The sequence below is a fragment of the Emiliania huxleyi genome (assembly GCF_000372725.1).
Source record: "Emiliania huxleyi CCMP1516 chromosome Unknown EMIHUscaffold_18, whole genome shotgun sequence".
NCBI lineage: Eukaryota > Haptophyta > Isochrysidales > Noelaerhabdaceae > Emiliania > Emiliania huxleyi.
Window position 1 is genome coordinate 393,978 of NW_005200784.1, and position 23,362 is coordinate 417,339.

The 23,362-nt window shown below is 69.8% G+C and overlaps 3 protein-coding genes across 3 annotated transcripts in view; 2 read left to right on the forward strand and 1 right to left on the reverse strand.

Moving 5' to 3' along the window:
* Positions 1-351: 351 nt before the first annotated feature.
* On the forward strand, positions 352-17,044 carry EMIHUDRAFT_462816 (hypothetical protein; the record flags this gene model as incomplete). The annotated part of the gene is made up of 19 exons (XM_005783397.1): positions 352-815; positions 929-965; positions 1,081-1,905; positions 2,285-2,548; positions 2,608-3,000; positions 3,072-3,350; positions 3,760-4,317; positions 4,356-4,748; positions 4,887-7,595; positions 7,664-7,769; positions 7,809-8,035; positions 8,210-9,769; positions 9,847-10,512; positions 10,636-10,917; positions 11,083-13,503; positions 13,606-13,821; positions 14,020-14,946; positions 15,018-16,206; positions 16,290-17,044. 19 exons carry the CDS (start codon positions 352-354, stop codon positions 16,889-16,891), a joined length of 14,118 nt encoding a protein of 4,705 aa, XP_005783454.1. The 3' UTR covers positions 16,892-17,044.
* A 3,378-nt stretch (positions 17,045-20,422) lies between these two features.
* Positions 20,423-21,636, reverse strand: EMIHUDRAFT_99284 (hypothetical protein; the record flags this gene model as incomplete). The annotated part of the gene is made up of 2 exons (XM_005783398.1): positions 20,423-21,392; positions 21,425-21,636. 2 exons carry the CDS (start codon positions 21,634-21,636, stop codon positions 20,423-20,425), a joined length of 1,182 nt encoding a protein of 393 aa, XP_005783455.1.
* A 587-nt stretch (positions 21,637-22,223) lies between these two features.
* The window catches only part of EMIHUDRAFT_434346 (hypothetical protein), a 2,185-nt gene continuing 1,046 nt past the window's right edge, over positions 22,224-23,362 (forward strand). Inside the window, exons 1-3 of the mRNA XM_005783399.1 lie at positions 22,224-22,735; positions 22,947-23,090; positions 23,304-23,362. Of these exons, the coding sequence (XP_005783456.1) occupies positions 22,295-22,735; positions 22,947-23,090; positions 23,304-23,362 (644 nt within the window). The 5' untranslated portion in view covers positions 22,224-22,294. The remainder of the gene's footprint in view (positions 22,736-22,946; positions 23,091-23,303) is intronic.

The window sequence follows — 23,362 nt, forward strand, 5'->3', positions numbered from 1 at the left end:
GGCAAGAGAGCCCTAGCCCTGGGGGGTGCGCATTCGCCGGGAAGGGGCCATAAAGTAAACACGGTTCTCCGAGGGTTGGCTCCGCGCTCCGGGTTTCCCCTACCTACCTACCTAGCTAGCAGCAGACAGAACGCCCCCTCTACCCGGAGCTAGATCACACCCGACACGGACACGAGACGACCCACACTCCCACTGGGCGACGGCTTCGCCACTCAGGATCCCTCCGCCCGGTCTCCTTGCCCCCGTTCCAGGGGGGCTCCCCTCTCTGCGGTCTCACAGCGATTTTGTTTCCTAAACTCTGCTGGAGCCCTCGGCGGCGGGTCGCCCTGCACTGTGCACACCTGAGCCGCAATGGTCTTCAAGTGCGGCGAGCGCCCTATCTGGGAGATGCCGCTCTTCCGGCACCTCGTGCTCGGCAACTCGCTCGCCAAGGACCCGTCGGAGCTGGCGCCGGCGCCGGCTCAAGGCACGCCGCTGCTCCGAACGCTCATCGACGCCCTCGTCGTGGTGTCTGCGCAGCTGGAGGCGCTCGAAAAGTTCGGCTACGCCGCGCCGGCGCTGCGCCGGACGGTCGGGCGCGTCCACGCGGCGTTTGCCCGCTCGCTGGAGCTGTGCCGCATGCTGCCACAGGTCCGGGACAATGCGACCTTCTACGAGCTGCTGACCACCTTCACGGCGCAGGTCAAGGCGCTCATGCCGGGCGGGATCCTCGTCATCCCGGGCGGGTGGGCCGGCGGCGTCACCGTCTACGTCCTCCACTGCGTCTCGTACGAATCGTACACGCTCGCCATTTGCAGCACAGGGTCGGGGCTGCAGTGCGCGCCTCGCCCTGCCCGCCACCCCTCCCACCCCGCCTCGCTCCCACTCCAACCTCCCACCTCCTCCCGCCCTCTCTCCCGCCCTCTCCCCCACCCTCCATCCCTTGCAGGTACCACCCCACGCGGATCGACCCGGCGACTGGCGCGGTGCAGCGCCACGCCCCGCTCCTCCTCCTCCTCCTCCTCCTCCTCCTCCTCCTCCTCCTCCTGTGAGATATACAGAGCGCCTTGTCCGAGAGCCTCCCGGATCCCTCGCCCGCAGGTGCAGTACAACACCCCTCTGCTGCTGCTCGACATCCCACCCGGCCGCGTGCGCGACTCGGCCATCTGGTTCATCCTCATCCGCGCCGCCCTCTTCCCGGACAAGAACCACTCGGCGGCCACGCCGCCACCCACCACCCACCACCACCATCCACCACCCACCACCTCCTCCCTCTCCCGGCAGGCGTCCCTCATCTACGAGAAGCTCCTCCCCTACCTCAACCGCAAGCCAATCGGAGCCAACGTGCCCGACCCGAACGCGCCACCGCCCGCCGAGCCGCCACCGCCTCCTCCGCCGCCCGCCGCGGCGCAGCCTCCGCCAGGAGAGCGCTCCGCCCGCGGGCAGCGCCGCGCCTCTGCACGCCTCTTCGCTGAGGCGCCTCGTACCCTCCCTGCAGGCGCGCCGGCGGTCGGCCAGGCCGCGCCGGGCTTCTGGGGACCGGCAAGCACGCAGCACGGCGGAGGGGGCGGGTTCGGAGACGGCTTTGGCGGCGGCGGAGGAGGCTTTGGCGGCGGCGGAGGCTTCAGCGGCTTTGGAGCGCCTGCGGCTGGGAACCCGCAGCAGCGGCGCAAGGCGCCGCCGACGCCGCCGTCGTGGCATACGCCGGAGGCTGGCGGCGACCCGTACGCGCACGGGCTCGCCTCTCTCGCGGCGATGGTCGCGCTGCAGATGACTGCGGAGGGGGAGCTGCTCGAGATCATGCAGCGCGGGCTCGAGCACGGCGGAGGGAGCAGCGCCGGCCCGACCTACAACGCGGACGGCCTCTCGCTGCTGCTGCAGCACCAGCTCTGCGTCCTCGCGTACGAGGACCTTCTGCAGGAGCAGGTGGGCTGCCCGTGCACATGCCTCCCTGACAGGACGCCTCGCGTGGTGAAGCCCTGTGTCTGCCTCGCGTGGTCATGCCTTGTGTCTCCCGCGTCTCCAGCGCCTGCACGTGCCCCGCGTCCCTGCTGCGCGTCTGACGGACGGACGGACTGCAGGTGGCGAGTGGAGGCGCAGTCGGCTCGACCCTCTCGGCCGCCTCGCTCGAGGAGCCGCTGCCACGTCCACCACACGTCCACGACACGTCCATGACATGTCTCGGCAGGCCGCTTCGCTCGAGCTGCTCATGCGATCGACGCGCCGCCTCTCCGCCTCCTCGCCCCGACTCGCGCGCGGCGCCGTGTCGCTCGCGCCGTCCGAACTCGACGGGATGCTCACGCAGCTCCGCACGCTCTCGGGCGCCATCGGAGACGCAAAGGCGGTCGTGACGACGGAGCTGGGGCCGATCACGCCGCCGCCGATGGACGAGGTGCGCGGCTCCGCGACGCTGCCCTACTTCGACCGGCTGACTGACTTGCCCGACGTGGAGGGGCTCGCCGGCGCGGCGCGCGAGCCCCCGGTCGTGCTCCCGATCCAGCTCTCGGTGGTGCCGGACAAGGTGGAGACCTTCGCCGACGTGTCCAACGCGCTGCAGCAGGCGGCGGCGGTGTGCCGGCTCCTACCTGCTGCGAGCCGCGCCTCCTCACAGCCGGCCGGTCTGAACAGGCGACCGTCGTCTGCACGCTGCTCGCCAACCAGCGAGGCCTCGTCCAAAACTCGTACGCGCTGCGCGCCGCGCTCATCACGCACCTCTTCGTGCGCGTGGTGCCGCTGCCGCTCGCGATGAGCAACACGGGCCGCGCGCTGCGCTGCTTCTGGAATCGGAAGGACCGCTCCATCTCGCACGACACGCAGGCGGAGCTGCTGCGCTGGATCTCGCTGCTCTGCCGCCACTACGCGGCCGCCTCGCTCTCGCTGCCGCTCACCGTCTCCTTCGACGCGACGCGCATGATCGTCTTCGCCTCGATGGCGGCGGTCGCCGACGCCATCCTGCGGCTCCGTGCGTTCGACGCACCCTCCCTCCTCTCGCTGCACTACTCCGGCCAGGCGGAAGGACCGGTGTCGCCGCCCTCCCGCTCCGGGCGCTGTGGGCGAGGACGGCGTCTCTTCACGGCTCCGGCTGTGGGCAGGTTGCGCCGTTCGCGCTCGAGATGCGCCACTTCGAGCGCGAGAGCGAGCGGTGCCAGCTGTACACGCCCGAGCTCGCCGTCGCGCGCACGCAGCTGCTCGACTATTTCGGCGACCTGCAGCGCGCGGCGCCGGCCGAGAACCGCCTCTTCCGTTTCGAGCGGTCGATGGAGCTCGGCGTGGGCGAGGGGCGGCTGCTCAGCCAGCTCGCGACACAGCTCGGCTTTGCCAAGGACGAGGCTTCGCTCGGCGCCTTCCTGTCGGGGCAGGACTCGGCGATGGTCGACCTCTTTCCCGAGCTCGCGACCTTTCGCGACGTCGTCTTTATGCTCAAGGCCGAGACCGAGCCGAGATCGAGCCGAGGCAGAGCTGAGATGTAGCCGAGGCTCAGCCGAGAGGCGCCGTCCTTGTGCTGCTCAGGCGATGATGGTCCCGTCGGGCGACGCGCTGCCCGAGCTGCGCGCGTGGACGCCGATGGACGCGACGCTCAAGTGCTTGAGATGCCCGTAGCCGAGACGTGGCCGAGACGTAGCCGAGATGCAGCCGAGGTGCAGCCGAGGTGCAGCCGAGGTGCAGCCGACGTGTGTGGACGGGACGTGGGCGAGTGGCGATCGGGCGAGTGCGATCTCGGCGCATCCGGGCGGACTTCGCGCCATCTCCGCCAGGTGGGCCTACCGGCCTGCGAGCGAGGGGAGCGCGGGCACCTTTGCGGTGGGCGGCTTCGGCTCCAAGGAGATGCACGTGGGCGGCTGGCTCGAGGAGGACGGCGACGACGACGACTACTATGCCGTCTCATCCAAGGCGGTGCACCCGCGCAAGCGGTTCGGCTTCTTCCGCCGCCTCTTCAAGAAGGAGCCGAAGCCGCGCCTCGCCCCGTCGGCGGCGGACGCCTCCTCGCTGTGCGGGCAGGAGGTTGCGACCGAGGAGGACATCCTGCACGTCAAGTCGCTGCCAGACTTCAACGGCACGCTGCGCGCCGCCGACTCGGAGCTGCTGCTGCAGTACCTGACCGCGCCGTACTTGCGCGTGCCGCTGCTGCTCCGCTTCTTCTCGCAGGCGTCGCACACGGCCGCGCTCGCCCACCCCGAGCTGCAGGACGTCCTCGACGCCGCCGTCTTCGAGCCGGGCCTGTGGCAGCCCAACGAGAAGAAGGAGATGCCGCAGCACATCCCGGCGGAGAGCAAGCGCCACCTGGCGACGCCCGTCGGGCTCCTCTTCCAGGAGTGCCCCCCCCCCCCCCCCCCCGGCGTGCGCGCCCCGTCCTCACACGCTCCGCCCGTAAACAGGAGCTCACGCACGCGCCCGCCGTCACGCTCGGCTGCGTGCAGACCCTCCTCGACAACGCGCTCGACATGGACGCCGGCCGCTACTCGCCGCACGGCGCGTCGGCCACCATTCTGTACGCGGTGCGGCTGACGCTGCGCGTCGAGGGGTACGTGCGCTACCTCCTCTCGCCGCTCGCCGAGACATGCCGAGGCCTCGAGCGCGCTGCGGGCGGTAACATGCAGTGCGACGCGCCGACGCGCGCCGAGCTCGCGCGCGGCTCGGCGGCGCTGCGCGCCAAGCTGGAGGACCACGCGCTTCCGGTGATGCAGGGCTGGTACGCGCGGCTGCGGCGCGAGGGGCAGACGCGCGACGCGTGCGTCGTGGCGGCGCACATGGCATTCCTCTTCTCCGAGGTGACGGAGGAGGAGCTCGACGCGCGCGGCCTCTTCACGCTGCTCTCGTGCCGCATCTTCATCAACGCGCGCCGCCGCCGCGGATCGAGCCGACCCGCTGGTGGAGGCCGTCTCTTCACACGCCTCTGCTGTGAACAGGTCCACCACGACTACGACGTCGAGCCGACGGTGCCGCTGCCCGGCCACCCGCCGCCAAAGCCGCGCAAGCGCGACGTGCGCGAGCGGCCTTCGCTCGGATTCGCAGCGATGGACGTCTTCGACCTATGGCAGCGCCACCTGGGCAAGGGGCTGCGCTGGCTGCAGGCCAACCCGTCGCAGGCGTCCGAGATGATGGAGGCGGTGGTGCGGCTCCTCTCGGGCGCCGAGGACGCGAGCACGCCGCGCATGGCGACGCGGACGTGGCACTCGATGGTCGGCATGTCGTGCGACGGCCGCTTCGTGCCCGACACGGCCGCCGCCGCCGCGAGCGCCAAGAGCGGGCGGCAGGACGGGCAGGCGGAGACGTGGAGCCAGGTGGCGGAGCGGGAGGCGGCGGCGGCGGCGCGGCACGGCTACGCGGCGTGGCTGCGCGCGCGCATCTCGCCCTCGACCGAGACGGAGATCAACGTGCAGCTGGGCGAGATGACGCTCAAGCGGCAGGCGATGCGCATGCTCGAGAAGGAGGTTGCGGCGCACCACGACTTCGTCGCCGTCTTTGGCGAGCCGAACGCGCAGGCGCGCCACCAGTGCGCCGAGGTGAAGCGCTCCGAGCACCGGCTGTGGGTGCGGCTGCTCGGCACGCGGCACGACGTGCAGATCTGGACGCCCGACTCTCGCCCGCCGAGGGCGCGGCGCGCGGCGATGCTCTCCTCGGCGCCGTGGGTCGCGAGCATCCTCGAGCCGCTGCAGGCGCAGGTGCCGCTGCTGCGCCGGCTGAGCGAGAATGGGAAGGGCCTCTCGCTCATCGAGGTGCAAGGCGACCACGCGCTCTGCTCGACGACGGACGAGGAGAGCGGCACCCTCAAGGAGGTGATCATCACGCGCGTGCCGCCCTCGGCGCACATCTTCAACGTCGTCGAGCACGGCCGTCGCTGGCTGCGCTGCCTCGAGTACTCCTCCGACGCTGCCCTCTGCCTCGGCGAGCTCGTGCGCGGTCCTCTCTCGGTCAACCCGAAGCCGCAGCCGCACTGGCAGGTTGGCGACGCGGATGTGCCGTACACGCCCAAGGCGTCGCTCCTGCTCACCCGCTCGCTCACCAAGGACGAGCCGGTCCAGACCTTCGTGCCGGAGCGCTTCCTGCGCGGCCTGCTGCCGGAGGCGCTCGTGGCGGCGTACGACTTTTGGCAGCGACCCGACGGCTCGCTGGTCGGGGAGCTGCGCAGTGCCGACGGCAAGGCCGAGGGCGACGACGGCGCGCCGCCGCCGCCGGCCGCGCTGGCCGCGCCAGGCGGCGGCGCCGCCGCCGGCGTGATTGCGGGCGACCAGCTTCAGATCTCAAAGGCGGGCGGAGGCTGCGCCGTGGTGCGTCGCGTGCCTCTGGGGGCGGACGGGGCGCCGGTCGGCTCGGCCGGCCGCACGCTCGTGGGTGCGGCGTACGCGGCCAAGGACACGGCGCTGGGGAGGCTCGTCGCGACGCTCTCCCGCGCCGAGGACTTGTCGCACGTGCTGCTCTGGTCGGCGGAGGGGGCGCGGGGCGAGTCGTCGCTCTCCGTCGAGCGCGTCGAGCTGCCGCGGCTGAGGCTCGCCTTTGAGGCCCGCCGCTGGCGGGATGGCAAGACGCGCCTCAACTCGGTGGAGCACCCCGGCCTCGCGCTGGGCATGCCGAGCTGCGAGCGGCTCAACGGGCTGCTGCGCGGCATGCCGCACGCGCTCGTGCTCTTCTCGGAGGACGGGGACACCTTCCTCCTCCTCTCTGCCCTCGCCAAGCCATGCCGCTTGCACGACCCGGCCGAGGCGCTCAACACGCAGCTGCTCGTCGCGCGCAGCGCCCCCGGCTGGGAGGAGGCGATGACGGGCGTGCGGCACTACCTCTACCCCGTCCACCCCTCGCGCACGTACATGACGCCGCCCTCGCTCTCCGCCGCCATCGCGTTGCTCGTCCTCCGCTGGCTCGCGCGCGACTACGCGTCCGCCTTCGCGCTGTGCGCCGCGTGCGCCACAGACACGCCGCCGACGCCCGAGGAGGCGCAGCTCTGGGCGCTGCTCTCCGACTTCGAGGACGACTACGAGCCGGGCTCGCACGCGGTGCGCCTCAAGCTGTGGCTCGCGACGCGCAACGGCGCCGAGCTGCACTGCCCGTGGGAAGTGCGCGAGCAGCTCCCGCTCTACCTCGCCAAGCTCGCCTACATCGCCGCCGACTGCCAGCTCTCCGCCGCCGAGGAGATGCTCATCCTGCGCGCCGTCGGCGACGAGTCGATGCCCGGCGCTGCGAACCGGCTCGCCTTCCTCGAGACGGCGCTGCGCGCAGAGAGCGCCGACAACGCCTCCGCCGACGCGGCGAACCCGTTCGGCGGGCGCGTGTCGGAGGGGGGCGGCGCCACGCTGCAGTGCCGCTACCCGAAGCCGCCCAAGCCGATGGTGTCCGAGAGCGACAACTTCGACACGCGGCTCGAGCACACCCACCTCCTCGAGGGCATCATCGACAAGATCACCGACAAGATCAGGGGCAACGCCTGGCAGACGCGGATGGGCTCGCTCACGTACACGCGCCCCGAGCCGGAGAAGGACAAGAACACGGGCAACACGCACGACCCGTCGGGGCTCGCGGCGATGGGCCTGCTCACGCAGTGGATGCAGCAAGGCGTCAAGCTCGACTCCGACCACAAGGGCTTCTGGCTGCTGTACGAGCTCTTCACGGGCTCGCTCAATGTGCGAAGCCAGCTGGATGGCGCGCCAACCTCGCACGCCATGACGTGTGGTTGGCAACCCCCTTCTAGGTTCGCATCCTGATGGACGACTCGTCGCACAACTTCGGCGCCATCCTGCTCCGCGTCGCGGGCAAGTCGGGCGCACAGCGGGCCGCAGCCGCCCGACGCGGCCCGTGTGCACGGCCTCCCTTCACGGCTCGCAGCTTGTGAACAGGCGCCGACGAGCTGCTGCCGCTCATGCGGTTGCTCGAGCTCGACCCGCAGTTCGCGCAGGAGTTCCCAAAGTACAAGCACGTCAAGAAAGGCGGCTTCTCTGTCTTCAAGGGCAAGGCCGGCAAGGGGATGCCGGAGGAGGTGGGCGTCTTCCTGCGCGAGCGGCTGCAGTTCTTCCGGCAGGGGATGGTCTTCAACCCTCCGTCGCTCTACCGGCCGCCCATCGAGGTGCCGCCTCCCGCCAGCAGCACGAGCAAGCCGCTCTCGGGAGCTAGACACTCTCAGGAGCAAGACACTCTCTGGTGGGGTCAGAGGCGGCTCTGTGAGGCCGGAGCTAGAAGTGTTGTGCGAGAGCATGCCGGTGGTCGAAGCCCCCACTCCCCCCTCCGTCCCGCCTGCCAGGTGCGTATGCTGCCGATGCGCGAGCTGCGCCACCTGCACCGCACCTGGCTCACGCCGCACCTCCTCGACCGCGACCGGCCGACGTGGAGCGTGCCCGCAAACTTCCGCGACACGATCGCCCCGTCGGGCGACCACGCCGGCAAGGCGATCGTGCTCTCGCCGATCGGTCCGCTCAACTACATCGCGCGCGGCGCGAACAGCCAGCTGGGCGAGTGCCCGACGCTCGCGCTCGGCCGTCACCCGGCGGCCAATGCCGTCGTCGCGCGCAAGATGCTGTCGCGCCTAGCCGAGGACGCCGCCTGGCTGCGCGACCAGGCGGCGAGCGAGGCGCGCGCGCCGCACCTCGCGGGCTTCGACGGCGCCGCGCCGTCGCAAGCCTCGTTCGCGCAGCAGGAGAGCGTGCTCAACCGGCTCGTCGGCGCGCTCGACAAGCTGCACGCCGACGACCTCGCCGCCTTCGAGGCCGAGCTGCCGCAGGTGCTGCAGCTCGCCAGCCAGGGCCCGCCCAACGCGCCAGAGTCGGAGCGGCGGGCGCGCGCACTCGCGCAGTGGGCGCAGTGCGAGCGGCCGATCGGGCTGGGCCTCCTCTCCGAGCTGCTCATGTCGCGGCGCGGCGAGGTCGAGCTGCGCGCGCTCAACCCGCTGCTGGGCGAGCAGGACGCGCGCGCCGCCATGGACGGCACCGCCGCGCTGCTGCTGCGCGTCTCGCGCTCCATCTTCGCCGCCAAGGCGCGCGCCGTCGCGTGGAAGCTGCAGCGCACCCTCGCGTCGCTCAAGGCCAAGCTCTCGGCGGGCGGCGGCGCGGCGGCGCAGGCGGACGTGGCGCAGGCGGTCGCTTCGCTGCGCGTCGTCTCGGAGACGCTCGCTCGCACTCTCTGCTTCCGCCGGGCGCACGTCACGCCGCCGAAGCGCGCCCCGCCCGGCGCCGCTGGCGTCGGCGCGGACGGGGTGGTTCCGGCGAGCCTCGACCCGCGGATGCTCGTCTTCGAGTTTGCGGGCGGGATGGTGCTGCGGCCGCCGCAGGTGAGCCTGATCAGCAAGCTCGTGAGCGGCACGACGCAGGGCCGCTCGATGTGCCACCAAATGCTCATGGGCGAAGGCAAGACGACGGTCATCGCGCCGATGCTCGCTCTCCTCATCGGGGACGGCTCGATGCTCGTCACGCAGATCGTGCCGACGCCGCTGCTCCGCTTCTCGCACGCGACGCTGCGCTCCGCCTTCTCGGCGCCGCCGCTGCACAAGCCGGTGTGGACGTTCCGCTTCGACCGTCGCGCCTCGGTGACGATCGAGCTGCTCGACAAGGCGCGCGACGCATCTCTCGGGCCACACCTCCCCTCGGCCTCCCCTCGGCCGCCCCTCGGCCGCACCTCTGCGCCGCTCGACCAGGTGCGCGCCGCTGTGACGGAGCGCGCGGTGCTGCTGTCGACGCCGGCGGCGGTGAAGGCCTTCTTGCTCAAGCTGCTCGAGCTGCTGCACCTGCTCGACACGGGGCAGTACCCGAAGAACCTCAACTCGATCGGCGAGAAGATGCGGCGCGTGATGCGCCTCAAGCCACGCAAGGTGACTCACGGCCGCGTCGACACGGCGTCTCCGGCTGTGTCCCGCGCCTCCTCACAGCCGTTGCTCACCTTCTGCAGGTGACCGACGACCGGATCGACAAGGCGTCGCTGCAGCAGCAGGCGGCACGGGCCGTCGCGCTGCTCCAGCTCTGGAAGAGCGGCGTCGGCATCATCGACGAGGTTGACGTGGTGCTGCACCCGCTCAAGTCGGAGCTCAACTGGCCGCTCGGCGACAAGCACGCGCTCGACTTTGCGCCCACGCGGTGGGAGCTGCCGTGGTGGATGCTGCACGCGCTGCTGCTGCTCCAGGAGGAGGCCAAGCCCGAGTCGCAGCGCGCGAGCTGGCTGGCCAGCGGCCGCAGCAGCGCCGGCCTCTCGGGCCGCAACAGCGCGCCTGCCAGCAAGAGCGTCTCGTCCACGTCTGCCGAGGCGGAGCGCGAGTGCCTTCTCCGGCTGAAGAGCGCGTGCGAGCAGGGCATCGCGGGCAACTACATGCAGCGCGTGCCCCACCTCGCCCTCCTCTCGGAGGAGTGGTACCACGCGACGCTCAAGCCGCTGATGGGCTCCTGGCTGCTCATCTGGCTCCGCCGCACCGGTCTGCACGACATCTCGGACGACGCCGCGATCCGCTGCCTCGCCGGCGGCGGCGTCGAGGGCTCGATGGCAAACAGCGCCACGCTCTCGGACAAGCAGGCCAAGATGCTCAACCTCGGCCACGACTGGCTCACCTACCTGCTGCCGCACGTGCTGCGCAAGATCTCGCGCGTCCACTTCGGCCTCATCGCACGCGCCCGAGAGGGCTGAGATGCAGCACGCGTGCATGACGCGTGCATCGCATGCCCCATAGGCCTCCTCTCGGTTCCAGAGATGATCGCGATGCAGCGCGACGGCGCCTTGCCTCGCTCGCGCCGCTACATGGCCGTCCCCTTCGTCGGGAAGGACACACCGACCGCCTCGTCCGAGTTTGCGCACCCCGACGTGGCCATCGGGATCTCGATCCTCGCGTACCGCTACGAGGGGCTGCGCAAGCCCGACTTCGGCGCGCTCATCCAGAACCTGCGCCACATGCTCGAGGCGGAGATCGGCCCCGAGCTCAAGCGGCCAACCTCTCTCCTCTGGATGGAGTGGATCGAGGCGGCCGGCCGGCGCGTGCGCGGCACAAAGACGCTGCAGCGGCGCGAGGCGGCAAAGTCGGGCGCGGGAGGGGAGGGGAGCGCGAGAGGCCGCGCCACACCTCGGCTGCATCTCGGCTCCGCCTCGGCCGTAGGCGCGGCGGCCGAGGAGCTCTCGGGGACCGAGAGCCCGTCTCGACAGCGCGCCTCGGGGTATGAGCCCGAGACGCCGCGCTCGGCCGCCGTCGGCATCATCCGCGACCCGATGCCGCCGCCGCCGCCGCCGCCACAAGCCTCGGAGGGCGACGCGCGAAAGTCGGTGGGGACGGCCGTCTCGCAGGCGCTCGGCGGCGACGGCGACCCAAACATGTGGGACATCCTCCCGCTGCACTTGCTCGACCTGATGGACGTCGACTACATGAGCATGCTCTTCGAGCTGCTGCGCAAGCTGCCAAACACCGTCCAGTTCTACCTCGACCACATGGTCTTCCCGGAGACGACCGCGCACCAGCGCGCGAAGCTGTCGGCCAACGGCCAGGACCTGGGCGGCGAGATGCTCTTCTCGCGCCGCATCGCCTTCTCCGGCACGCCCTCCTCGCTGCTGCCGCTCGAGATGGGCGCCTGCATCCACTCGATGGGCGACGACGCGAAGATGCTGCGCACGCTCACCAACCCCGCCGTCGTCACGTCCCGCATGCTGCCCGCCGACTGGGACGTGCCCGGCGTGCTGCAGCTGCTCGCCGAGATGCAGCCGCCCGTGAGCGCGCTCATCGACTGCGGCGCGCTCGTCACCGGCATGAACAACCGCGAGGTCGCCGCGTACCTGCTGCACCGGCTGCCGCCGCAGATGGAAGGCGTCGTCTTCCTCGAGGCGGGCGGGCACAAGAAGATCATGCTGCGCGCCACGGGCAACGTCATGGACCTCGAGCGGTGCGGCACGCCGCCCGACAAGCGCTTCTCCTTCTACGATCAAGTGCACACGACGGGGATGGACATCCCGCAGCAGCCGAACGCCGTCGCGGTGCTCACCCTCGGCAAGGACCTCACCTTTCGCGACTACGCGCAGGCAGCGTACCGCATGCGCGGGATCGGCAAGGGGCAGACCATCTCCCTCTTCGTCACGCCGCAGGTCGCCCAGCTCCTCGCCAACGAGGCGGCCGGCGGCCGTGGCGTGTCGGCGCAGAACCGGCGCGCGGAGCTCTCCGCGATGCCGCCGCAGCAGCGGATGCGCGCCGAGCTCGAGGACGTGTCCGCCTGGCTGATGGTCAACTCGATGAAGACGGAGAAGATCCAGTTCGAGCTCTGGTGCGCGCAGTGCGCGCGAAACGTGTGGCGGAAGAAGGCGGTCGGCCATTTGCGCCACGTCTACACCGAGATGGGAGGCAAGACGCTCTCGCCCATCGCGCCCGGCTCGGCGCACACGGGCCGCCACTCGCTCGACGTCTTCCGCGAGCGGGTGGTGCGAGACGTCTCCAACTCGGTGCCCCAGTTCGTCGACCCGCGGCAGGAGATCGCGGACAACGTGAGGGTGTACTCGGCGCTGCTGCAGGACCCGGCGGACATCAAGGCCATCGAGCGCATCCAGGCGCTGCTGTCGGGCCACGACTTCGACGCGAACACGCAGACGAAGCGGCCGGAGGGCGCCGGCTTCGAGCAGGAGCAGGAGCAGGAGCAGGAGCAGCAGCAGGAGCAAGAGCAGGAGCAGCAGCAGCAGCAGCAGAAGGAGCAGGAGCAGGAGGAGGAGGAGGAGGTGGACGACTACCGGCGCGAGAAGTACGTGCGCGAGGACGAGTACCCGCACAAGTGGCCGCTCGCCAAGCTCAAGGAGCCGCCGGGCGAGATGGTGCAGGGCTTCTTCCCCGCCTCCGACTTCGCCGTGCACCGCTCCTTCATGGAGAAGAAGGGGCCGCTCCATTGGCCGAGCTACCTCCAGTTCTCGTCTGACCACACCCACCCGCGCTGGCGCTTCCAGTCGCACCGCCGCCTCAAGAACGTCATCGTGCTGCTCGAGTGGCTGCCCGACACCGCCCTCTCCGGCGGCGCCGGCGGCATGGGCCTCGACGCCAAGGCGGAGAAGGCGCTCAAGCTCTCCGCCGGCGCGACCACGCGGCTCGGCCGCATGTTCGAGATGTACGACGTGCAGTCCTCCGGCGCCATCGGTGAGGAGCACCTCGACCACTGCTTCTACGACATGGGTCTGCGGCCAAACTCGGACGCCGTCGACGCCGAGGCCGTCTCCGAGCAGAAGGAGGCGCTGCGGCGGATGCACTTTGTGCGCGGCGGCGCGCACGGGCAGGAGCTCGCGCTGCCCGCCGCGCACTGGCCAAAGATGATGCAGGAGCAGCGCTTCCTGCGCGGCGACACGGGCCGCTTCTGGGTCGCCCTCTCCCTGCGCGAGGCGGAGGCGCTGCGCGGCGCGATCCACCTCGCGATGGACACGGGCGAGCCGCTCGTGCCCGACAGCCGCGTTGCCGTCGGACTGCGCGCCGGCCACATGATGATCGACTGCGTCGGGCCCCCGAAGCCCGCGCCGGGCGGCGGCGGCGGCGGCGCCATCTCCTTCACCGCCGCCGCGTCGGTCGAGCCCTTCCCGCGCGCGCCGCGGCTGCAGCTCGACTCGGCGGTGAGCCGTCCTCCCCGCTTCACTGCGACTCGCGGCCGGGTATAGTGCGGAGAGTGTGAAGTGCGGAGAGCCGCACCTCACCCCTCCCGCCGCGCGGAGCAGGTGAGCGCCTTTCGCTTCATCGACTCACAGCTCGCCTTCACCGAGCGGCACGCGCGGCTGCTGCTGCGCATGCTGCGCCTCGACGCGCCGCAGGACCGGCGCAAGTGGTTCCAGGATGTGTGCGGCTGCCGCCGCCGGCCGCAAAACAAGCTCATCAACATCAAGCGCGGCGGCATCGCGACGGCGGTCAACGTCGAGGACGAGTACCACTTGCTCGTGCAGGCGGCGACGCTGTGGCGAGTCGGCCGCGAGATGTCGCACCGGCAGCTCGGCACGCACGACCTGTACCACGCCTTCAACGGCAAGCGCGACGGCTACCTCACCTGCGGCGAGCTCGCGGCAAGCCGCTCCGCCGGCGGTGCGTCGCGAGGGCGAGGGGCCCCTCTCCAAGCCTGCTCGGGACCCTCCCCGTAGGCGGGCCTCGCCTGGCTCGGCGTCAAGGTGAGCGAGGACGACCTGCACGCCTTCCTGCGCGGCCTCGACTCGAATGCCGACGGCCTCCTCACGCTCGACGAATGGGCGGCGGGCTTCCCCCTCCTCGCCGAGTCGGAGCCGGCGACGCACGAGGCGCTCGCGACCCTCTCGCTCAAGCCAAAGCAGGTGCGCGAGCTCTTCGAGGGCGCCACCGCCAAGAAGAAGGAGTTTGCACCCGTGCCGCCCGACCGGCTCGCGAAGTTCAAGTTCAAGCTGCACGCGCACAAGGCGTACACCCAGATCTTCACCTCCAAGCGCACCGACCTGCGCGAGCAGCTCACTCTTTGGGAGCCCGACGTCGACGACCGCTCCAAGCTCCTCTCTGCCAAGAAGGCGCGCTTCAAGGTCTGCCTCGGCCACTACGCCGTCGGCGGAAGCGAGTCGCCCGCGCGCGGGCTGCGCACGGCGCCGATGGTGCTCGAGGTGACCGACACGAGCATCACGATGGGCCTCTCCGCGTCGGAGCACCTCGCGGCGGTCGTCGAGCAGCTGCTGCCGCCGCCGCTCCGCTACCGCCTCGCGTGGCACTCGGAGGAGCACGAGCTGTGGGTGTGGCGCGCGGTGCCGCCCGGCGCGGCCTTCCTCGCCCTCGGCATGGTCGCCACGCGTAGCGAGGAGCCGCCGCCGCCGCACGCGATGTGCTGCGTGCCGCGCCGCTGGTGCGTCCGCGACGCCGAGCGGCCGCGCGCCATCTGGAAGGATTCAGGTGGCGCCGGCCGGCCAGGCTCGATCTGGGCGACGGGGATCCAGCTGCAGCTCATGCTGGCGGTGCTCGGCCACGACCCGCCGCCCGCCGACCTCGCGTGGCGCCTCGGCACCGACCGCTGGTACGCGGTGCCCGAGAGGCTGCGCGATCTCATCGAGACGGCGGGCCCGCGAGCGCGCCCAGCGGAGCCCTCCCCGCCCCTTCTCCGAGCCCTCGCTGGGCCTCCCCATAGGTGGACCCGCGCGCGAGCATGGTCGGCGGGGGGTGGACGCCTCGCGAGGCTGAGGCGGCCACCACCTCTGCCGACGGCTGGCTCGCGTCGAAGAAGCTCGAGCTGCAGGCGCGCCAGCCGCCGCCGGGCTCCGTGCAGGCGTCGCTCGCGCAGAGCGACAACCCTTGGGGCTCCGCCCCGGGCGGCGGCGGCACGGTGCCGGAGCCGGTGTCGCCGGGCGGGCTGCTCGCGCTCGCCGCCGAGGCGGACCTCTCGTCGGCGATACCGGCGCGTGCGATGCCGCCGCCGCCGCTCATGCCGGCGGCTGCCGCCGCGCCGCGCCCGCCCGCCGCGGCTCCCGCCCCTGCTTACGCTGGCGGGGTGCCTACGTATCAGCCGCCGATGAACCTGACGGCGCTCGGCGGCGGCGGGGGGCCGCCCGCGGCGGCGGCCCTTGCGCCGTCGCTGGTGCCGTCTCCGCCGCCGCAGGCGGCAGCCCCGGCCGGCGACCTTCTCGCCGCTCTCGGCGCAGCGCCGCCCGCGGCGTCGTCGAGCGGCCTGCTAGACGGGATGGCGCCCGGGCCGGCGCCGATGGCGCCGATGGCACCGATGACGCCGATGATGGCGCCCATGGCTCCGATGGCGCCGACCAAGCCTGCGGGCGGCGGAGGCGGCGCTCTCGATCCCTCCATGTTTGGCGCGCCCCCCGCCGCTGCCAATGCGCCCAGCTCCGCGCCGGTAGCACCGGGTGCGCTGATGATGCCCTCGCGAGCGCCCGCCGCCGCTGCGAGCAGCGGTGTCGGCGCGGCGCCGCTGATGCCCGCGCAGCCGCCCGCCGCGGCCGCTGCCTCCGCCGGCGGCATGCTCAGCCCGGGCATGTTTGCCGCCACAAGCGCCGCCAGCGCGCCGCTGGTGCCGTCCAAGCCGGCGACGCTGCAGCCGACGGTGGGGAGCGTCCCACTCGTGCCTCAGTCGGCGCCGGCGCCGGCCGTGACGCCGTCGGTCGGCCCTCCCGCGGCGACGCCGGCGGCGCAGATCGCGTGGTGGAAGATGACCCTGCAGACGGAGGGCATCCTGCTGCCCGGCCCGTCGCTGCAGCTCGGGTTCAAGACCGACTTTCGGCCGCCGCGCGGCCGGATCGGCATCTACTTTGGCAACCTCGGCGGCGGCGCCCTCTCGATCTCCGCGTGCGCCGTCGCCATGTCCGACGGCGCGCCGCCTGTCCCGCCCACGCCCCCCCCCCCCCTCTCCCGCCGCCACCTCCCCTCCCACCCTCCCTCTCCACGCCCGCAGGCTCCTCGGGCGGGCTCACCATCACGGCCGCGGCGGGGCCCACGGCGCTGCCGCCGCGCGGCCAGGCGCTCATGATGGTGCAGCTCGAGCACGCCTCGCCGTTCGGGCCGGCGGTGCCCGCCCTCACCGTCACGCTGGCCGGCGCGGTCGGCGGCGGCGCCGGCGGCGCGCACAAGCTGCCGGTGGCGCCGCACCGCTTTGTGCAGCCGTGGCCGCTCCAGACGGCCGACTCGTACTTTGGCTGGTGGCGGACGGCCGGCCTCGCCGAGCGGCAGGCCTCCTTTGCGTGGGCGGGCCCGTACGACCGGATGCGCGCCAAGCAGCAGCTCGCCGCGGGCGCCGGCCTCGCCGTGCTCGAGAATGTCGACCCCACCCCCTCCAACCTCGTCGGCGCCGGCTACCTCGCGACGCTCGCCTCCGCGGCGCCGCCCGACAAGGTGGCGAACGCAAGCACGGCCATCTTCTGCCTGCTGCGGCTCGAGGTGAACCCGCAGCGCGGGGCGGCGCGCCTGACGGTACGCTCGCGCCACGCGCCCCTCGCCGACAGCTTGGTGAAGGCCTTCGCCGCCGCCTTTGGCAACGTCGCCGCGCCCATACCGTGATGAAACACTCTTCGTGGCATGCTCTCTCAGAAAAACGAGGTCGTCTCTCAAGAGTTCGAGTCGTAGAGACACTGAACACAAGTACCGTCACAGTCCTACCTGCTGGAGGGTGTCTGTGAGTGTGATTCTCTTCTACAGTTCGAAAAGCGTACGCACGTGTAGCCGGTCCCTTGTTGGCCGTGATGAGTTTTGACGGATTGACGGAGCTCGGAGGCGCGGCAGGCGGGCTGCGGCCTGCGCGCGGCTTCGGGCGAGCATGCTGTCAACACAGTGTGTGTCGTGTGTGTGAGTGAGTGTGTGTAAGTGTGTGTGTGTGTGTGTGTGTGTGTGTGTCTGCCTGTCTCACTCACACGCCACTGGGCACGGGACTCTAGTGCATAGTGCGCGCTGGCACACACGTCGTGTCGTGCGGAAAAGAATTTTACGACAAAAAGCTCTCCGTCTCACGAGTCACGAGACATGCGGGGCACGGGACTGGCGCGCACTGGCACTAACACGGTCACGGGTCGCATACGGCGACAAGTGCACCTTGTGCGTGCATGTGTGCACGTTGGGCAAGTCGTGTTCGTCGGCGCCCTCGTAGAGCTTGAGGGTGATCGGGTCCTTGAGGCCGCCGCAGGGCAGCGCCGTGAGCGCCGTGCTCCACTCGAGGAGGTGCAGCCGCTCGAGACTGCCAAGCCCCGTCTCGGGTGACTCGTCAAGGATGATCTCGCGCAAGTAGCGCGGCGCCTCGGAGCCGGCGGCCGCAAAGCCCGCCTTCGCCTCGGCGCTGACCGACGCGTCCGGCCAAGCGAAGCACCCAAGGAGCTGCTCGCGGCTCAACTCGGTGTTTCCGTGCAGCATGTGCAGCAGCTCTGCGGCGGTGAGCGCGCCGAGCTGCAGCCGTGCGCCCGCCGAGACGCTTGTGTTGCCACCCCACAATAGCCCCAGTCGCGGCTCTGACAACTTCTCGCTGTCACATAGCACCAATCACCGCCGCCGTCGCCATCGGGGTCGCCGCAGTAGTTCGTGACCCAGGTGCCTCCGGGGCTTTGCCAATCCCTCTGGCACTCGCAGCCCTCAACAGTGATGCGCACAACAGATGGCAGGGGCGTGCCCGACGGTGGTGCCGGCGGCGGTGATGACAGTGCCCGCGGCGGCGGCGGTGGCCGCTGAGGAGGGAGCGGGAGGTCGAGAGCTAGTGGGGCACAATAGCCCCAACTACGCCCCTGGCAGCCGATAGTAACCACAAAGCACCACTCGTCAAGGTCGTTGTCGGTATTGCCGCAGTAATCGGTGACGAGGACGTAGGAGTTGCTCCACTCTTTCCGGCAAGGGCATCCCTCAGTAGTGACGCGGAGTGGCGTCGGCGGGAGTGATGGCGGTGGCGCCCACGGCAGCAGGGATGGTAGGGCCATGAGCGGGGCAGGGCCGGAGCTCGGGAGGACGCGCGCGGAAGCGCGGGTGACAACTTTCGCAAACCCCGGTGTCTTCCCACGCTATGGAACGTTGAAAAGAAAGCGCGGACTTTGGTTTCCCGCGCAATTTCGGCGCGGGGGCCTCACAATGAAATGTTCGCCCGCCGCCTAATCGCCGCAAAAACGCCGGCCAAACGCCGCTAAATCGCCGCCTGCTATCCCCCATTTCCTTTCCATGGCCGCCACTGCGGAGGCCGCATCGGGCAGTGAGGTTCGCGGCCCAGGCGGTGACGAAGTGGCATGGTTCACTGGCATCATCGACGAGAAGCACCGCCTGGCGAATGCGAATGACAGCCTTCGGGCTCAGCTCGCCAAGCACACCACGATCGTGGCCGAGGCGGCCCGCCTCCGCACCGAGCGGGACACCGCGATCGAAACAAGAGCTCAAGAGACGGGAGAGCTCAAGAGGCGTTTGGCCGAGGTCGAGGACCGCGATGCCAAGCGGCGCAAGCTTATCGTGCAGCAGCAGTACGCTTTGGCGCTGCTGTGCGCCGTCGCCGAGCCCAAGGACCTCGTGCTGGTGCGCTGGCCCGCGGGGATGGTGTCCGTCGCAAAGGTGATCTCGGCGCCGGCAAAGGCGGCGCCCTCCCTCCTTCACGTCGAGTGCTGCATCACGTCCGACGGCGAAAGGATTCGGGGACCAGTTTCCCCTGGCGCCGTCGAGGTCGTGAACAAGCACAACTTTGAGCGCTTGCTCGGCGAGGTGCCCAGCCAACTTATCTCTCATCGCCGCCCCGCCGCCGCTGCCACCTCCCACCACTGCCATCACCCACTACCGCCACCTTTCACCGCCGTCCACCACCGCCCCCACCCGCCACTGCCATCGACACTGCCATCGACACACGACACTGCCACCCCAGGTGCTCGAGCCCGCCAACTTGCGGAAGCTCGCCACTTCGGGCAGCAACACCGCCGAGCGGGAACCGGAGTTCCTTCGGCGCGCGATCAAGATGACGACCAGCGACGTCAAGGAGGGACTCCCTGCCTCCTTGACCGTGCCGATCGAGGCGCTCGCTGCGCAGGCGGAGCAGCGTCTGGCCGCTGTTGGAGGAGACGCGTCCGGCGAAGTGGAGGACTGGAGGCCAAGGTTGGCAGGGTGCCCGCCACGCTATCGACCCTCCCCCCCCTGGGGCGGCCTCAATGCCGCCAACGAGACGAGCGACAGCGAGGAGGAGCAGGAGGCCACGGTGGAGTCGTGAAGCGTGGCCCAGTGAGCAGCTATCTTGCCAGCCGCACGCAGCAACGCGCAACACAAAAGTTATGTGCTCGTCTTACCCTCTGTCTAATGCGGGAATATATTGTATTATAGACTTCCGTACCATGCGGAATCGATCCGGATATCGGCGAGATGCCGAGAATCGCCAATATCCGCGTAAAGTTTAAACCGAGACAGTCTCTACTCTCCTTCACGGCAGTCTACTGAGCAAGGGGGACTCGCGCACGGCCAAGGAGAATCTTGGAGCACTTGGAGTGCGCTGCGGAATTCTTTGTTTCGCCAACCGCGCGCGATTCTTTTTTCGCACGACACCGTGGTGTACCTGTGTTGGTGCCAGTGTGCGCGCCAGTCCCGTGCCCAGTGCCCCAGTGGTGTCGTGCGAGGCGGGGGTTTCAAAATTCTTTTGGGAGCGAAAATTCTTTTTCCCAGTGTTGTGCGAGGGAGACTTGTAAAATTCTTTTTTCGCGTTGTTGTTGCCGACAGACGACAGACGTGGGGCAGGACCCTCGACTACCCTCCGACAGACGTGTCACGAGCCTAACGTCTTCGACTGCTTACAAACGTTGGTCAAACATCATGAGGTTCGGCACCGCGCTCCTGCTCCTGGTGCCCTTCCTCATTGTTGCCTCCTTCTTCTACACGCGCGACAGCATTCACGCAAGACAACCGCGCGCGCTCTCGCTCTCTGGCCAGGACATCGCCCGGCGGCAGCGGCAAGCAGCGGCCGCAGCAGAGCTGCGAGCTGCGGCCGCAGCAGAGCAGCCACGGCCGGCCGCGGCCTCGCATCCTGAGCCGCTTCGCAAGGTCGGGGCCGGCCTGCAAATGGACTTTGGGTCGCTCGGTGTCGTTAGGGTCAACCTACGGCCCGAGTGGTCGCCGACGTCGTTCGAGTACGCGACCGGCGTGGCTGCGGCAAGTCGATGGCTTCGTGAAGCCGTCACGCAGTGCCCGGAGGCTCGCCTCCCGGATCGTGAGCAGCTTGTGGCGGCAGCCGGCCAGCACCGCCCTCTCCATCGCCGCGCTCTCCGGCGGCACCTCCTCGTCCGCCGCGCCCGGGTCGAAGAAATCGAGCGTCAGGCCTGCGGGTGGCTGCACGAGCAGCTGCGCCCACCGCTGCGAGAGCTCGGGGTCGAAGTCGGAGAGCACGGCGAGCGCGGACTGCGGGTCCTTGAAGACGCGCCACTCGTGCGCGTCCGCCAGAAACTCGAAGACGAACCGGCCGAACCCGCGGCCGAGGGGCTGGTCGTCGAGGACGCACCGGCACATGATGCGGCCGATGTTGTTCATCGACTGCAGGTCGGCGGTGGGCGAAGGCAGCAGCCCGATGCTCGTCGACGTATCGTCGCCGGCGCCCTCGAAGAGGCCGAAGTCCGGGAGCAGCACCTCACGGAAGAAGCAAGAGTAGAGCTCGACAGTCAGGCCACCGAGGTCCTCCCCCTCCTCCTTGCTGCCGTGCACAACGAAGGTCCCCTCGGTGCGCTGGAAGAGCTTGAGCTTGGTGTCTGCCGCCTTGATGGCGGGCGAGAAATGCCCAACGACATCTTGGCAGAGCTGGTTGCGCCGGACCGTTAGTCTCCACGGCTTGTTGCGCGCCGTCTTGGACGGCAGGTACTGCAGCAGCATCTCGACGTACTGGCGGAAGGCGAGGAAGCGCCGGAGGAAGGCGCCCTCGTCGAGCTCATCAGCAGCAACCACGAGCGACGACGCGGCGCTCGACGCGGCGGCCTCCTCGAGCGGCTCGGAAGTAAGCCGATTAGTGGGCTCAACAGCCCTCCGTCGGGCGCGCTTCACTTGCACGCTCAGGTCGCTGTAGCCGTTCTTCACCGCGCTGTAGCCCTCGGCAGCTCGTGACTGCGACACCGTTTGCTTGGAAGCACGGCGTCAACGGAGCCGGGGAGGATGTTAATTCCAAGGAATTGGCGTTCGTAGGCGCCGGGCACGTCGCCCCAGAATTTCTTGTCGCTCTCGCCCGTGCCCTGCAGATTCCTTCGAGCTTGCTCAGCCTTAGCGGCCTTCTCGTGGCGCTTCCGGGCGGCCGCCTCCTTGGATGCGAGGTTGAGGGCGCTCGGCATCGACGCGGGCAACGTGGGAGCGCAACACGGGCGCCTGAATGTTTAGACGTTTGCGTTTGGAGCCCGCCGGGAATGTAACTGAATGTCACGACCCCAAACCGTCTCATCAATCCGTTGGCGACCGGTACAATTGTAGCCAGGTGTATTTTATTTTTGCTTGGGGCGGCCCTCATGACGGGGTAGGTAGGGTAGGTCTGGGCTGTCCCGTCGGGGTTTTTCCCTCTCTTCACGCCGGAATTTTCACAGCAGAAAAAGAAATTTTCCGCCCAAATCACGATGTCAACCCTCCCCAAGTCGTTGATCTGGTGCTTGTAGGGCTTGAGAGTGGCCTGCCATGTCACAAGAAGGACTGTGGTTGCAGGAGAGTACCACCAACCATCACTCTAGTTGGTATAGTACCCCACCTTCACCCGTCCCATGATTTCTTTTTTAGTTTCCCATAAGTAAGGTAGGTAGGTAGGTAGGTAGGTAGGGGCACCGCAGGGGCCGGTCAGGTTTTTCCTGAATTTCATCATGAGGGCCGCCCCAAGCAAAAATAAACGCCACCTGTTGTAGCAAGGAAAAAAAACGACACAAAAAGGAGTCTCCATCGCGACGCTGCGAGCGAGAGTCTGCCGCCAGGCCGCCCGCCTGCGCCGAGCCGCCCGCGCGATCACATATGTCGTCAGCCAGCTCCTCCTCATTCTTCATCGACCCCGTCGTCGCTCATTCGCCGCGGCAAAAAAAGCGGCAGGCGCCGCGCTCGGACACTCCGCCGACCGAGTCTCGAGGGCTTGGCGATCGCTTTGTGCCGCAGCGCTCCGCGATGGACCTGGACGTGTCCAACTTTGAGCTGACGCGCGGCTCACGCGACGGGCATGGCGGCGTCAACGCGTCGCCCGCCAAGGAGGAGTACAAGAAAGTGCTCGCGGCAAAGCTTTTTGGCGGGAGTGCGACCAACAAGGTCCTCTCCTTCAACGCGAAGCCGCCGCCGCCGCGGGAGGACCACCAGTCATCGCTGCGCGTGCTCTTCACCCGCAACCGCGACGCCGGCCTGCTGCCCAAGAAGTACTCGCGCCACATCCCTCAGGCGCCCGAGCGGATCCTCGACGCGCCAGAGGCGCGCAGCAGCAGCCCGCCCACCACAATCCGCCACCACAGAAAAGGGCATCTTCCGTGGCGCGGGCACCCCGGGCCGGGGTAGCGCCGGCGGATCGCCCGGCTCCCAGCGCCCCCGGGCTCTCAGCGCCCCACCACCCCACTCTCCCTCTCGCCCCCTTCACCCGCCCGCCTCCTTGCCAGCTGCCCTTCACCCGCCCGCCTCCTTGCAGCTGCTCGACGACTACTACCTGAACCTGCTCGACTGGAACGAGCGCAACGTGCTGGCGGTGGCGCTGGGCGACTCGATCTACCTGTGGAACGCCTCGGACGGCTCCATCCAGCAGCTCATGCAGACGAGCGGCGACAACTCGCACGTGAGGCCTCGCCCGCGGCTGGAAGGGGGGGAGGGTTCTGGGGGGGGAAGGAGGGGGGGAAGGGGTCCGAGGGTCCCTCGATCGAGGGGATTGGGAGCTGCATGTCCTCCGGTGGGGACCTCCGGCCGAGAGGCGAGGGAGAGCGGCTGCTTCTCCCCCTGCGGCTGCCTGACTGCGCCCTCTCCCCCCCCCCCCTCTCTCCCTCTGCTGCAGGTGACCTCGCTCGCGTGGGTGCAGGACGGGCCGGGGGGCGAGGGGCGGTACATGGCGGT